Source organism: Oncorhynchus kisutch, linkage group LG28 (genome assembly GCF_002021735.2).
Source record: "Oncorhynchus kisutch isolate 150728-3 linkage group LG28, Okis_V2, whole genome shotgun sequence".
In the NCBI taxonomy this organism is placed as follows: Eukaryota; Metazoa; Chordata; class Actinopteri; order Salmoniformes; family Salmonidae; genus Oncorhynchus; species Oncorhynchus kisutch.
Genome location: NC_034201.2, coordinates 45,116,537 through 45,131,904, shown reverse-complemented (window position 1 = coordinate 45,131,904; position 15,368 = coordinate 45,116,537). Strand labels below are relative to the sequence as shown.

General features: G+C 40.5%; 1 protein-coding gene across 4 annotated transcripts in view; it reads left to right on the top strand.

The window, feature by feature from the left end:
* LOC109878641 (P2X purinoceptor 1) overlaps nucleotides 1–14,758 on the top strand; it is a 68,357-nt gene extending 53,599 nt beyond the window's left edge. For 2 of the 4 annotated variants that reach the window (XM_031807596.1, XM_031807595.1), the window contains exons 7-14: nucleotides 1,649–1,790; nucleotides 3,398–3,543; nucleotides 4,729–4,819; nucleotides 4,928–4,993; nucleotides 6,309–6,404; nucleotides 12,747–12,788; nucleotides 12,968–13,058; nucleotides 13,422–14,758. In XM_031807596.1, coding sequence (XP_031663456.1) covers nucleotides 1,649–1,790; nucleotides 3,398–3,543; nucleotides 4,729–4,819; nucleotides 4,928–4,993; nucleotides 6,309–6,404; nucleotides 12,747–12,788; nucleotides 12,968–13,021 — 637 coding nt within the window. In that variant the 3' untranslated portion in view covers nucleotides 13,022–13,058; nucleotides 13,422–14,758. The remainder of the gene's footprint in view (nucleotides 1–1,648; nucleotides 1,791–3,397; nucleotides 3,544–4,728; nucleotides 4,820–4,927; nucleotides 4,994–6,308; nucleotides 6,405–12,746; nucleotides 12,789–12,967; nucleotides 13,059–13,421) is intronic. The other 2 variants (XM_031807598.1, XM_031807597.1) reach the window with 2 other exon arrangements.
* The last annotated feature ends 610 nt before the right edge of the window (nucleotides 14,759–15,368 follow it).

Sequence of the window (15,368 nt, the reverse complement as noted above, 5' to 3'; positions counted from 1 at the left end):
GACAGCTTTGCACACTCTTGGCACACTCTTTCTGTCAACCAGCTTCATGAGGTAGTCAACTGGAATGCATTTTATATTAACTGGTGTGCCTTCTAAAAAGTTCATTTGTGGAATTGATTTTCTTCTTAATGCGTTTGAGCCAATCAGTTGTGTTGTGACAAGGTAGGGGTGGTATACAGAAGATGGCCCTATTTGGTAAAAGACCAAGTCCATATTATGGCAAGAACAGCTCAAATAAGAGAAACAACAGTCCATCATTACTTTAAGACATGAAGGTCAGTCAATGCGAAAACATTAAAGAACTTTTAAAGTTTCTTCATGTGCAGTCGCAAAAACCATCAAGAGCTATGATGAAACTGGCTCTCATGAGGACCGACACAGGAAAGGAAGACCCACAGTTACCTCTGCTGCAGAAGATAAGTTCATTAGAGTTAACTGGACCTCAGAAATTTCAGCCCAAATAAATGCTTCACAGAGTTCAAGTAACAGACACATCTCAACACCAACTTTTCAGAGGAGACTGTGTGAATCAGGCCTTCATGGTCACATTGCTGCAAAGGACTCCAAAGGAAACTACTGAAGGACACCATTAAGATGAAGAGACTTGCTTGGGCCAAGAAACACAGGCAATGGACATTAGACTGTTGGAAATCTGTCCTTTGGTCTGATGAGTCCAAATTTGAGATTTTTGGGTCCAACCGCTGTGCCTTCGTGAGACTCAGAGTAGGTGAATGGATGATCTCCACATGTGTGTTTCCCACCGTGAAGCATGGAGGAGGAGGTGTGATGGTGCTTTGCTGATGACACTGTCAATTATTTATTTAGAATTCAAGGCATACTTAACCAGCATGGCTACCACAGCATTCTGCAGCGATACGCCATCCCATCTGGTTTGCACTTAGTGGGACTATTATACATCTCCAGGCTGTATAGGGGCTATTTGACCAAGAAGGAGAGTGATGGAGTGCTGCATTACATTACCTGGCCTCCACAATCACCCGACCTCAACCCAGTTGAGATGGTTTGGGATAGGTTGGACCACAGAGTGAAGGAAAAGCAGCCAACAAGTGCTCAACATATGTGGGAACTCCTTCAATACTGTTGGAAAAGCATTCCAGGTGAAGCTGGTTGAGAGAATGCCAAGAGTGTGCAAAGCTGTCATCAAGGCAAAGGGTGGCTACTTTGAAGAATCTCAAATATAAAATACATTTTGATTTGTTTAACACTTTTTTGGTTACTACATGATTCCATATGTGTTATTTCATAGTTCCGATGTCTTCACTATTATTCTACAATGTAGAAAATAGTAAAAAGTAAGAGAAACCCTTGAATGACAGGTGTGTCAAAACCTTTGACTGGTACTGTATGTAACAACATTTTCCTTCAAGTAGATTACTGATGTTTACTGTCTCCCCGTTTCTTCTATGAGTGAGGTGACCAGAGGACCATTAAGGAGCCTCAGGCAATGGTTGCTATGTTTGATACATGCATTACATCACACACATATTGTGTATGTAGCTATGCACTGAATATGGAGGAGGTGCCAAATGTGATATTGATTCAAATATCTATTTTGCCACATGACAAGTACAGTATGATATTAACTTGCCATCTTTTTAACAATGATCTCTTCCTGTTCTCACTCTAGGTGTAACCTCGTAGAAGGTATCGACAATCAGTACATCAAAAGTTGCCTGTATGACCCAAAGACAGCCCCACTGTGTCCCATTTTCAGACTGGGCGACTTGGTACAGATGTCTGGCTTCAACTTTGCCGCCATAGCCAAAGTGGTGAGCAATATGCTATTATATTTATGAGTGAAGGGGGTTTGCAAGTACCTGTCAGTCCCTGTATGGCTGTGTGTTTTGGTGTTATGAGGTATGATGATGGTGTTATTGGTAACGAGGTATGATGGTGGTGAGGTATGATGATGGTGTTATTGGTAACAAGGTATGATGATGGTGGTGTTATTGGTAACAAGGTATGATGATGGTGGTGTTATTGGTAATGAGGTATGATGGTGGTGTTATTGGTAATGAGGTATGATGGTGGTGTTATTGGTAATGAGGTATGATGACGATGGTGTTATTGGTAATGAGGTATGATGGTGGTGTTATTGGTAACGAGGTATGATGGTGGTGCTATTGGTAATGAGGTATGATGGTGTTATTGTTAACGAGGTATGATGGTGTTATGGGTAACGGGGTATGATGGTGGTGTTATGGGAAACGAGGTATGATGGTGTTATGGTAACGAGGTATGATGGTGTTATGGGTAACGGGGTATGATGGTGGTGTTATGGGCAACGAGGTATGATGATGGTGTTATTGGTAACAGGGTATGATGGTGTTATTGGTAACGGGGTATGGTGTTGGTGTTATTGGTAACGAGATATGATGATGGTGTTATTGGTAACGAGGTATGATGCTGGTGTTATTGGTAACGGGGTATGATGATGGTGGTGTGATTGTTAACGAGGTATGATGATGGTGTTATGGGTAACGAGGTATGGTGTTGGTTATTGGTAACGAGATATGATGCTGGTGTTATTGGTGACATGGTATGATGGTGGTGTGATTGTTAACGAGGTATGCTCTGTCAAAGGTCATTTCTGAGAACACTCAAATTGCAACTGATTTAAAAAGTATTTGAAGACACTGGTGTTATTGATGCCTCCGTTGATTGCTTATGTTATTGATAGTATGGTGCTGTTTGGGGTTAGTGGTGCCCTCATTGACTGGATGTATTGTTGTTGATAGTATGGTGCTGTTTGGGGTTAGTGGTACCCTCATTGACTGGATGTATTGATAGTATGGTGCTGTTTGGGGTTAGTGGTACCCTCATTGACTGGATGTATTGATAGTATGGTGCTGTTTGGGGTTAGTGGTACCCTCATTGACTGGATGTATTGATAGTATGGTGCTGTTTGGGGTTAGTGGTGCCCTCATTGACTGGATGTATTGATAGTATGGTGCTGTTTGGGGTTAGTGGTGCCCTCATTGATTGGATGTATTGATAGTATGGTGCTGTTTGGGTTAGTGGTGCCCTCATTGACTGGATGTATTGATAGTATGGTGCTGTTTGGGGTTAGTGGTGCCCTCATTGACTGGATGTATTGATAGTATGGTGCTGTTTGGGGTTAGTGGTGCCCTCATTGACTGGATGTATTGATAGTATGGTGCTGTTTGGGGTTAGTGGTACCCTCATTGACTGGATGTGTTGATAGTATGGTGCTGTTTGGGGTTAGTGGTGCCCTCATTGACTGGATGTATTGTTGTTGATGGTATGGTGCTGTTTGGGGTTAGTGGTAACATTGTTGACTGGATGTATTGATAGTATAATGCTGTTTGGGGTTAGTGGTACCATCGTTGACTAGATGTATTGATTGATCTGACAGGGTGGGGCGATTGGTATCATCATTGACTGGACCTGTAACCTGGACCATGACCAGTCAGACTGTAAACCGATCTACTCCTTCCACGGTCTCTATGGAAACCCCGACGAGGCAGACACGGCCAGAGCATCTGTGGGATACAACTTCAGGTAAATAAAGCATCATGGTCTTGTGGTTCGTGCTGCAGAACCTGGCACAAATGTGTACCAGAGTCAGCATGGGTTTTGAAGTCCAATTTACTGCCCTTCTGACTCACAATCTCTTCTACATTTCCTGTCCTATCTCAATAAATCATTAACAAAGTATTTATTGATCATTCTTGTAAGGGCCACTTTCTTAAATTGAAAAGCCTTTTCTGAGTTAAGATTCCAAATAAATGAAAGAAAAACACAGAGAAAGGTGTCGTGTTAGCCATGGGGGTCGTGTTAGCCATGGGGGTCGTGTTAGCCATGGGGGTCGTGTTAGCCATGGGGTTCGTGTTAGCCATGGGGTTCGTGTTAGCCATGGGGGTCGTGTTAGCCATGGGGGTCGTGTTAGCCATGGGGGTCATGTTAGCCATTGGGGTCGTGTTAGCCATGGGGGTCGTGTTAGCCATGGGGGTCGTGTTAGCCATGGGGGTCGTGTTAGCCATGGGGTTCGTGTTAGCCATGGGGGTCGTGTTAGCCATGGGGGTCATGTTAGCCATTGGGGTCGTGTTAGCCATTGGGTTCGTGTTAGCCATTGGGGTCGTGTTAGCCATGGGGGTCGTGTTAGCCATTGGGGGTCGTGTTAGCCATTGGGGTCGTGTTAGCCATTGGGGGTCGTGTTAGCCATTGGGGTCGTGTTAGCCATGGGGGTCATGTTAGCCATTGGTGTCGTGTTAGCCATGGGGGTCGTGTTAGCCATTGGTGTCGTGTTAGCCATGGGGGTCGTGTTAGCCATTGGGGTCGTGTTAGCCATTGGGGTCGTGTTAGCCATGGGGGTCGTGTTAGCCATGGGGGTCGTGTTAGCCATGGGGGTTGTGTTAGCCATTGGGGTCGTGTTAGCCATGGGGGTCGTGTTAGCCATGGGGGTCGTGTTAGCCATGGGGTCGTGTTAGCCATGGGGGTCGAGTTAGCCATTGGGGTCGTGTTAGCCATGGGGGTCGTGTTAACCATTGGGGGTCGTGCTAACCATTGGGGGTCGTGCTAAGCATTGGGGGTTGTGCTAACCATGCGACTAAGGAAGTTACACTATTTATTATACAGCTCACTCTTCTTAGTTGCATGGCTAGGGTCATGTGAAAAGCAGAAGAGAGATACAGATCTGAACACTAGCCTAGTGGCTGAAAAGTGTGTCTAAATGTTGTGCTTTAGGTATGCAAAGCACTATATGGAGGACACACAGGAGAAAAGAACGCTTCTGAAAGTGTTTGGGATTCGATTTGACATCATTGTTCGTTCAGTGGTAAGTTCATGAAGTTCATGATTGCGATCCTTGTAAATTTCCAGACAGTATTTTTGAATTGATTCAAGTATTTTTTTCAAGATTGTTGATGTTATTGTTATTTTCCAGGCCAGAAAATTTGATATCATTCCAACACTAACAGCTATAGGATCTGGTGTTGGAATCTTTGGAGTGGTGAGTCTTTCAATACTACACTTCCTGTCTAATACTACACTTCCTGTCTAATACTACACATCCTATCTAATACTACACATCCTATCTAATACTACACATTCCATTAGATACTACACATCCTGTCTAATACTACACATCCTGTCTAATACTACACATCCTGTCAAATACCACACATCCTGTCTAATACTACACATCCTATCTACTACTACACATCCTGTCAAATACTACACATCCTGTCAAATACTACACATTCCATTAAATACTACACATCATGTCTAATACTACACTTCCTGTCAAATACTACATATTCCATTAAATACTAAACATCCTGTCTAATACTACACATCCTATCTAATACTACACATCCTGTCTAATACTACACATCCTATCTAATACACATCCTATCAAATACTACACATTCCATTAAATACTACACATCCTATCTAATACTACACATCCCGTCTAATACTACACATCCTATCTAATACTACAAATCCTGTCTAATACTACACATCCTGTCTAATACTACACATCCTATCTAATACTACACATCCTATCTAATACTACACATCCTGTCTAATACTACACATCCTGTCTAATACTACACATCCTGTCTAATACTACACATCCCGTCTAATACTACACATCCCATCTAATACCACACATCCCATCTAATACTACACATCCTATCTAATACTACACATCCTGTCTAATACTACACATCCCGTCTAATACTACACATCCCGTCTAATACTACACATCCCGTCTAATACTACACTTCCTGTCTAATACTACACATCCTATCTAATACTACACATCCTATCTAATACTACACTTCCTGTCTAATACTACACATTCCATTAAATACTACACATCCTATCTAATACTACACATCCTGTCTAATACTACACAGCCTGTCTAATACTACACATCCTGTCTAATACTACACATCCTATCTAATACTACACATCCTGTCTAATACTACACAGCCTGTCTAATACTACACATCCCGTCTAATACTACACATCCTATCTAATACTACACATCCTGTCTAATACTACACAGCCTGTCTAATACTACACATCCTATCTAATACTATGCATCCTATCTGATAATATATATCCTATCTGATTCTGCAAAACTTACAGAATCTCCAGTAGTCTACTGTATATCTCTTAAACAGCTTGTATAGCAATAGACTAAACAAATATGTTTATCGATTAAACAATGTAATGGAGGTAGTTGTGATCACAAAATTACATTTATATAATATTTCTCTGGCTCAAATTGTGCTCTACTTGTGCTGTTTCCAAAGGCGACTGTAGTATGTGATCTGATTCTCCTGTATCTACTACCCAAGAGGGAATTCTACAACAACATGAAATTCAAGGTCACTGAAACGATGGAGAAGGTGAGTTTACATCAAACTATTGCGTAACATCCAGTTTAAACACCAGGGGGCAGCAAAGAGGCATTAAAAGAAGAAAAAAAATTTGTTGTGCAGAAAACTGGGCAGACAGATCCTCAACAGTACACACGATAATTTACCCAACAGTTCATGTGTTGTCTCTCTAAGAAATACATAATAATAGTAATTTGCTCCTCCTTTGGGGAAGGCTACTGTATCCCACTTCAATTCTAATACGCATCAGTGTTAATATGCGTCACTGCATCCTGTATCAAAAGGTTGACTGGTCCTCATTTAAGCCCCGTAGATTTGTATTTATTTTATATTAACCTTTATTTAACGAGGCAAGTCAGTTAAGAACAAATTCTTATTTACAATGAATACTGAAAGGCCTCCTGTGGGGACCGGGGCTGGGATTAAAAATAAAATATAAATATAGGACAAAATACACACCACGACAAGAGAGACAACACCACACTACATAAAGAGAGACAACACCACACCACGACAAGAGAGACAACACCACACTACATAAAGAGAGACAACACCACACTACATAAAGAGAGACAACACCACACTACATAAAGAGAGACAACACCACACTACATAAAGAGAGACAACACCACACTACATAAAGAGAGACAACACCACACTACATAAAGAGAGACAACACCACACTACATAAAGAGAGACAACACCACACTACATAAAGAGAGACAACACCACACTACATAAAGAGAGACAACACAACACTACATAAAGAGAGACAACACCACACTACATAAAGAGAGACAACACAACACTACATAAAGAGAGACAACACCACACTACATAAAGAGAGACAACACCACACTACATAAAGAGAGACAACACAACACTACATAAAGAGAGACAACACAACACTACATAAAGAGAGACAACACAACACCACGACAAGAGAGACAACACCACACTACATAAAGAGAGACAACACAACACTACATAAAGAGAGACAACACCACACTACATAAAGAGAGACAACACAACACTACATAAAGAGAGACAACACCACACCACGACAAGAGAGACAACACCACACTACATAAAGAGAGACAACACAACACTACATAAAGAGAGACAACACCACACCACGACAAGAGAGACAACACCACACCACGACAAGAGAGACAACACCACACTACATAAAGAGAGACAACACCACACTACATAAAGAGAGACAACACAACACTACATAAAGAGAGACAACACAACACTACATAAAGAGAGACAACACCACACTACATAAAGAGAGACAACACCACACTACATAAAGAGAGACAACACAACACTACATAAAGAGAGACAACACCACACTACATAAAGAGAGACAACACAACACTACATAAAGAGAGACAACACAACACTACATAAAGAGAGACAACACCACACCACGACAAGAGAGACAACACAACACTACATAAAGAGAGACAACACCACACCACGACAAGAGAGACAACACAACACTACATAAAGAGAGACAACACCACACTACATAAAGAGAGACAACACCACACTACATAAAGAGAGACAACACCACACTACATAAAGAGAGACAACACCACACTACATAAAGAGAGACAACACCACACTACATAAAGAGAGACAACACAACACTACATAAAGAGAGACACCACAACACTACATAAAGAGAGACAACACCACACTACATAAAGAGAGACAACACCACACTACATAAAGAGAGACAACACCACACTACATAAAGAGAGACAACACCACACTACATAAAGAGAGACAACACCACACTACATAAAGAGAGACAACACCACACTACATAAAGAGAGACAACACAACACTACATAAAGAGAGACAACACCACACTACATAAAGAGAGACAACACCACACTACATAAAGAGAGACAACACAACACTACATAAAGAGAGACAACACCACACTACATAAAGAGAGACAACACCACACTACATAAAGAGAGACAACACCACACTACATAAAGAGAGACAACACCACACCACGACAAGAGAGACAACACCACACTACATAAAGAGAGACAACACCACACTACATAAAGAGAGACAACACAACACTACATAAAGAGAGACAACACCACACTACATAAAGAGAGACAACACCACACTACATAAAGAGAGACAACACAACACTACATAAAGAGAGACAACACAACACTACATAAAGAGAGACAACACAACACTACATAAAGAGAGACAACACCACACTACATAAAGAGAGACAACACCACACTACATAAAGAGAGACAACACAACACTACATAAAGAGAGACAACACAACACTACATAAAGAGAGACAACACAACACCACGACAAGAGAGACAACACCACACTACATAAAGAGAGACAACACAACACTACATAAAGAGAGACAACACCACACTACATAAAGAGAGACAACACAACACTACATAAAGAGAGACAACACCACACCACGACAAGAGAGACAACACCACACTACATAAAGAGAGACAACACAACACTACATAAAGAGAGACAACACCACACCACGACAAGAGAGACAACACCACACCACGACAAGAGAGACAACACCACACTACATAAAGAGAGACAACACCACACTACATAAAGAGAGACAACACAACACTACATAAAGAGAGACAACACAACACTACATAAAGAGAGACAACACCACACTACATAAAGAGAGACAACACCACACTACATAAAGAGAGACAACACCACACTACATAAAGAGAGACAACACAACACTACATAAAGAGAGACAACACCACACTACATAAAGAGAGACAACACAACACTACATAAAGAGAGACAACACAACACTACATAAAGAGAGACAACACCACACCACGACAAGAGAGACAACACAACACTACATAAAGAGAGACAACACCACACCACGACAAGAGAGACAACACAACACTACATAAAGAGAGACAACACCACACTACATAAAGAGAGACAACACAACACTACATAAAGAGAGACAACACCACACTACATAAAGAGAGACAACACCACACTACATAAAGAGAGACAACACAACACTACATAAAGAGAGACAACACCACACTACATAAAGAGAGACAACACAACACTACATAAAGAGAGACAACACCACACTACATAAAGAGAGACAACACCACACTACATAAAGAGAGACAACACAACACTACATAAAGAGAGACAACACCACACTACATAAAGAGAGACAACACCACACTACATAAAGAGAGACAACACCACACTACATAAAGAGAGACAACACCACACTACATAAATAGAGACAACACCACACTACATAAAGAGAGACAACACCACACTACATAAAGAGAGACAACACAACACTACATAAAGAGAGACAACACAACACTACATAAAGAGAGGCAACACCACACTACATAAAGAGAGACAACACCACACTACATAAAGAGAGACAACACCACACTACATAAAGAGAGACAACACCACACTACATAAAGAGAGACAACACAACACTACATAAAGAGAGACACCACAACACTACATAAAGAGAGACACCACAACACTACATAAAGAGAGACAACACAACACTACATAAAGAGAGACAACACAACACTACATAAAGAGAGACAACACAACACTACATAAAGAGAGACAACACCACACTACATAAAGAGAGACAACACAACACTACATAAAGAGAGACAACACCACACTACATAAAGAGAGACAACACCACACCACGACAAGAGAGACAACACCACACTACATAAGAGAGACAACACCACACTACATAAAGAGAGACAACACCACACTACATAAAGAGAGACAACACCACACTACATAAAGAGAGACAACACCACACTACATAAAGAGAGACAACACCACACTACATAAAGAGAGACAACACCACACTACATAAGAGAGACAACACCACACTACATAAATAGAGACAACACCACACTACATAAAGAGAGACAACACCACACTACATAAAGAGAGACAACACAACACTACATAAAGAGAGACAACACCACACTACATAAAGAGAGACAACACCACACTACATAAAGAGAGACAACACCACACTACATAAAGAGAGACAACACAACACTACATAAAGAGAGACAACACCACACTACATAAAGAGAGACAACACCACACTACATAAAGAGAGACAACACCACACTACATAAAGAGAGACAACACCACACTACATAAAGAGAGACAACACCACACTACATAAAGAGAGACAACACAACACTACATAAAGAGAGACAACACAACACTACATAAAGAGAGACAACACCACACTACATAAAGAGAGACAACACCACACTACATAAAGAGAGACAACACCACACTACATAAAGAGAGACAACACCACACTACATAAAGAGAGACAACACCACACCACGACAAGAGAGACAACACAACACTACATAAAGAGAGACAACACAACACTACATAAAGAGAGACAACACCACACTACATAAAGAGAGACAACACAACACTACATAAAGAGAGACAACACCACACTACATAAAGAGAGGCAACACAACACTACATAAAGAGAGACAACACAAAACTACATAAAGAGAGACACCACAACACTACATAAAGAGAGACAACACAACACTACATAAAGAGAGACAACACCACACTACATAAAGAGAGACCTAAGACAACAACATAGCAAGGCAGCAACACATGACAACACAGCATGGTAGCAACACAACATGATGACAACAACATGGTAGCACCACAACATGGTAGCAACATAATAACATAGTAGCAACACACTATGGCAGCAGCACACAACATGGTACAAACATTATTGGACACAGTCAACAGCACAAAGGGCAAGAAGGTAGAGACAACAATACATCACACAAAGCAACCACAACTGTCAGTAAGAGTGTCCAAGATTGAGTCTTTGAATGAAGAGATAAAACTGTCCAGCATGTTGCAGCTCGTTCCAGTCGCTAGCTGCAGCGAACTGAAAAGAGGAGCGACCCAGGGATGTACTTTGGGGTCCTTTAACAGAATGTGACCGGCATCACACCACTATTCCTTTTCGTTTACAAAGCTCTACTACACAAGCTTCCGACTTACCTAACTTCACTGTTGAAGTATAAAAACATGAGATACCAAACCCCTTCACAGGATTGGTTAATGCTTGAGGTTCCTTAGGTCTCCATCCGAATGAGATCAATCTGCCTTAGTTTTTAATGGCCTCCAATTTTTGGAATAACCTGCAGAACTCCCTGTGTCTTGATTCCCTGGTCCCACTAGAGCAGTTTGGGAGTCCAATGTCGAATTTGTTAAATGAGAATTGCATTTGTTTTGGTCAAATGTAAAAATGCATTGTGGTGTTTTTTATTATTATTGTAGCCTGTAGTTTATATCCATTTTTTTAATTGGAAGGTTTGTGTTGAATTTGTTGTCCTCAGGACACCATTGAAAATGAGACCCTGGTCTCAGTAGACTCCCCTGAAAATAAAAAACAATGATTTCATGTTCAGTAATAGATGATCTATACATGCTCAAACTACTCCCAAACTATGGGGGATTCTCAATCGGATTGGCTCGATTCCTCCTTTTGAAAAAGGTAAAAGGAAATCGAGGAGAGGAGGCGAGGAGAGGAAACCATGGATACAAATGCACTTGCTGTATCCTGTGCACGTGACCTAGAAACTTCGATTTTATTTGATATATTTGGTGACCATTTTTTCTGGCTCGGAGAGGAGAGGAGAGGAGGATGGAGGAGTAGAGGGGAGGACAGACTTTTTACCAATTGAGAATCTCCCTATCAACTGAAACGCTGTGGATATGCAACCGCTTGGATGTGGACATCACATGTTATTGGTCACATGCACATATTTAGCAGATGTTATTGGTCACATACACATATTTAACAGATATTATTGGTCACATACACATATTTAACAGATATTATTGGTCACATGCACATATTTAGCAGATGTTATTGGTCACATACACATATTTAGCAGATGTTATTGGTCACATACACATGCTTTAGCAGATGTTATTGGTCACATACACATATTTAGCAGATGTTATTGCTTGTGTTCCTAGCTCCAACAGTGCAGTAATATCTAACCATTCACAACAATACAATAGTACAATACAATAGTTTGTAATATTATTTAACCTTCATCTTTATTTCATACATACACTCAAACTCAACTCTTTACAAAGTAAATATGTTTAAAATACATTAGTTGAGAGTGTAATACTGGTTTCAAACAAGTGAAACAGAAGGTGGTCAGATAGAAAATGGATCGATATAAGTCTGAGTCTGTCTTTCAGGAACCTTTAGATGAGTTCAAGTCTGAAAAAGAAGTATCCAAGGTAAGCACATAGTGTGTGTTTGTGTCACACACCAGTTATCGTCTTTATAAACTGTTACTGTTTATGGTTAAAGTGGGTGAAAGGCCAACACACGCACACACACATATATATATATATATATATATATATATATATATATTGTGGTGTAGCATGACATTGATGTCTTCTTGGCCACACAGAAGCATTCAGAAGAGGTTCTAGTGCATCATGAGGCACCACTGTCAGAGACTTAGCCCCTACAGCAGCTGCCTGGATCAGCTCAGTCTTAAGGTTTGTGTTGACTGGTGTGGCTCCTCTGGTCTGTGTCTGATCTGACATGACTGGATCAGTTCGACAGCTATCAGACTGTGTTCAGCCAATAGAAGGGGGAGGATGAATGTATTCAAACATGGCCCAGAAGAAACACATTGGTGCACCACATAAGCATGTTTAACTATTGGTGGGGAATCGATTACGAGGAGTTCAATACATTTTGACATCTGACACAGTTTTTGCCTGGTGTGCACACTGTAATATACACCCCCCACACACCCACCCACCCCCATAGTCCCTTTGAACCACACAAGCGATATGGAGTGTTTTTTAAAGAGTCCCATTTGAACATGGGCCTGGGTTTGTGTTCCTCTCCTACAGAGTGATTCTGCAGAGGGGTCCTGACTCCTGGGCTCCAGTCTGCAGTAACAGCTGGCTGCGACTCCAACACACTGACTCCAGACTGCACTGAGACATCTTAAAGCATAAAAACAAGTGTGATGGTTTTCTGCCTTGTGTCCACTCTCCAGCTCAATGATTCAACTGCTATTTAATTGCCTTCAAATCCTGTCAACAGATCTCAAACAATGCCCTTCCGGCTCAATGATTCAACTGCTATTTATTGCCTTCAAATGTCAACAGACCTCAAACAATGCTCTCAGTTTAGGAGATTTTTTTATTTTACCTTTATTTAACTAGGCAAGTCAGTTAAGAACAAATTCTTATTTACAATGACAGTCTAGGAACAGTGGGTTAAAACTGCCTTGTTCAGGGGCAGAACCACAGATTTTTACCTTGTCAGCTCAGGGATTCGATCTAGCAACCTTTGGGTTAGTGGCCCAACGCTCTAACCACTAGCCTACCTGCCGAGATAGATAGTTACGGAACATTCTTTCAGACAGCCACCCTCCTTTGTTTGTCTAATAACAATAATCAGGGCGACAGTTTAATCATTGGAATGTGATACAAAACAAGGCATCGATATGCTTTAGGAGCGCTGTTCTCTCAATGTGTTATAATTAGAACTATGTGTTAGTTTGTGTTAGTTTAGGGTTGGTTCAGTAACTGAAAGAATCATGCGTTTTATAACACATTCGTTACCTTAAAGTACCCTGGTTTATTAACACATTTTATAATATCTGTTTATAACACATTCGTTACCTTAAAGCCGTGGTTCACTCAGAAACATTCTCTATTTTCTGGGTGCAGGGAAAATGTTGCAGTTTTAAAGGTCATTTTCTTGCAATTCTATACATTTTGCCATGTCTAATGTGTATATATATTATATATATAATGTCTAATGTGTATATTTGAGTGACTCTAACATTAGTACAAAATCTCTGGGCTACAAACGTTAGCTGACGTGGGCTAGTAGATCTGGACAGTTTCTGAAACGTTATAAATATCTCTCTAAGGTCTGTAATGACTGACAGGACAAGAGGAACTGAGGATGTACTTCCCAATATAGAAGTTGCACCTTGTGCATTCTACTATTACAACTTTCAAGAGTAAGTTGAAAGCCGGTTTCCAACCTCTTCCATCAGCACAGCACACACCATGTTGTCTTCAAGAAGCAGAAGAATAGATGACTACTGGTGCGGGGTATTCCACCTTGAAATACTGTAATAATGACATATTTTTGATCTTTAAATCTTTCTCATCAATCAACAAGTTTGTGATTGATATGCAAATTCAATAAAACATTGTTGAAGGTTGTACTCTTGCATATACTTTGACAGATTACTTACAAAAAAAGACATGATTAAATTATTCTGATATTTTTAATTATTTGATTATGTCTTGGTGTACAAAAAGCATGCAAAAAAAAACCCATCTTATTTATATATTGGTACATATTTACACGGTAACAGTGGTATTCAGTACAGGCTTGCCATGCTTTTTCCCATTTATACCTGGTTCTAACATGTATCCTAATCTTGTCCTGTTTACACTTGTAAGATCTGATCCCAATCAGATCACAATGCATATTTTCTATAACCTTCTAAAAATGTGGGCACAATCAGAATGTGGACAACATCAGGACAATTGGCACATTAGCACCGGGTATGAAAGAGGCTTCAGAAATATGCAGAGCAGTACAGACATCGAATAAACCCATTGAACAAAATACACCTTCAACACAGAGACCAGGACAATCAGATATGATAAATGGTACCTTCAACACAGAGACCAGGACAATCACATATGATAAATGGTACCTTCAACACAGAGACCAGGACAATCACATATGATACATGGTACCTTCAACACAGAGACCAGGACAATCACATATGATACATGGTACCTTCAACACAGAGACCAGGACAA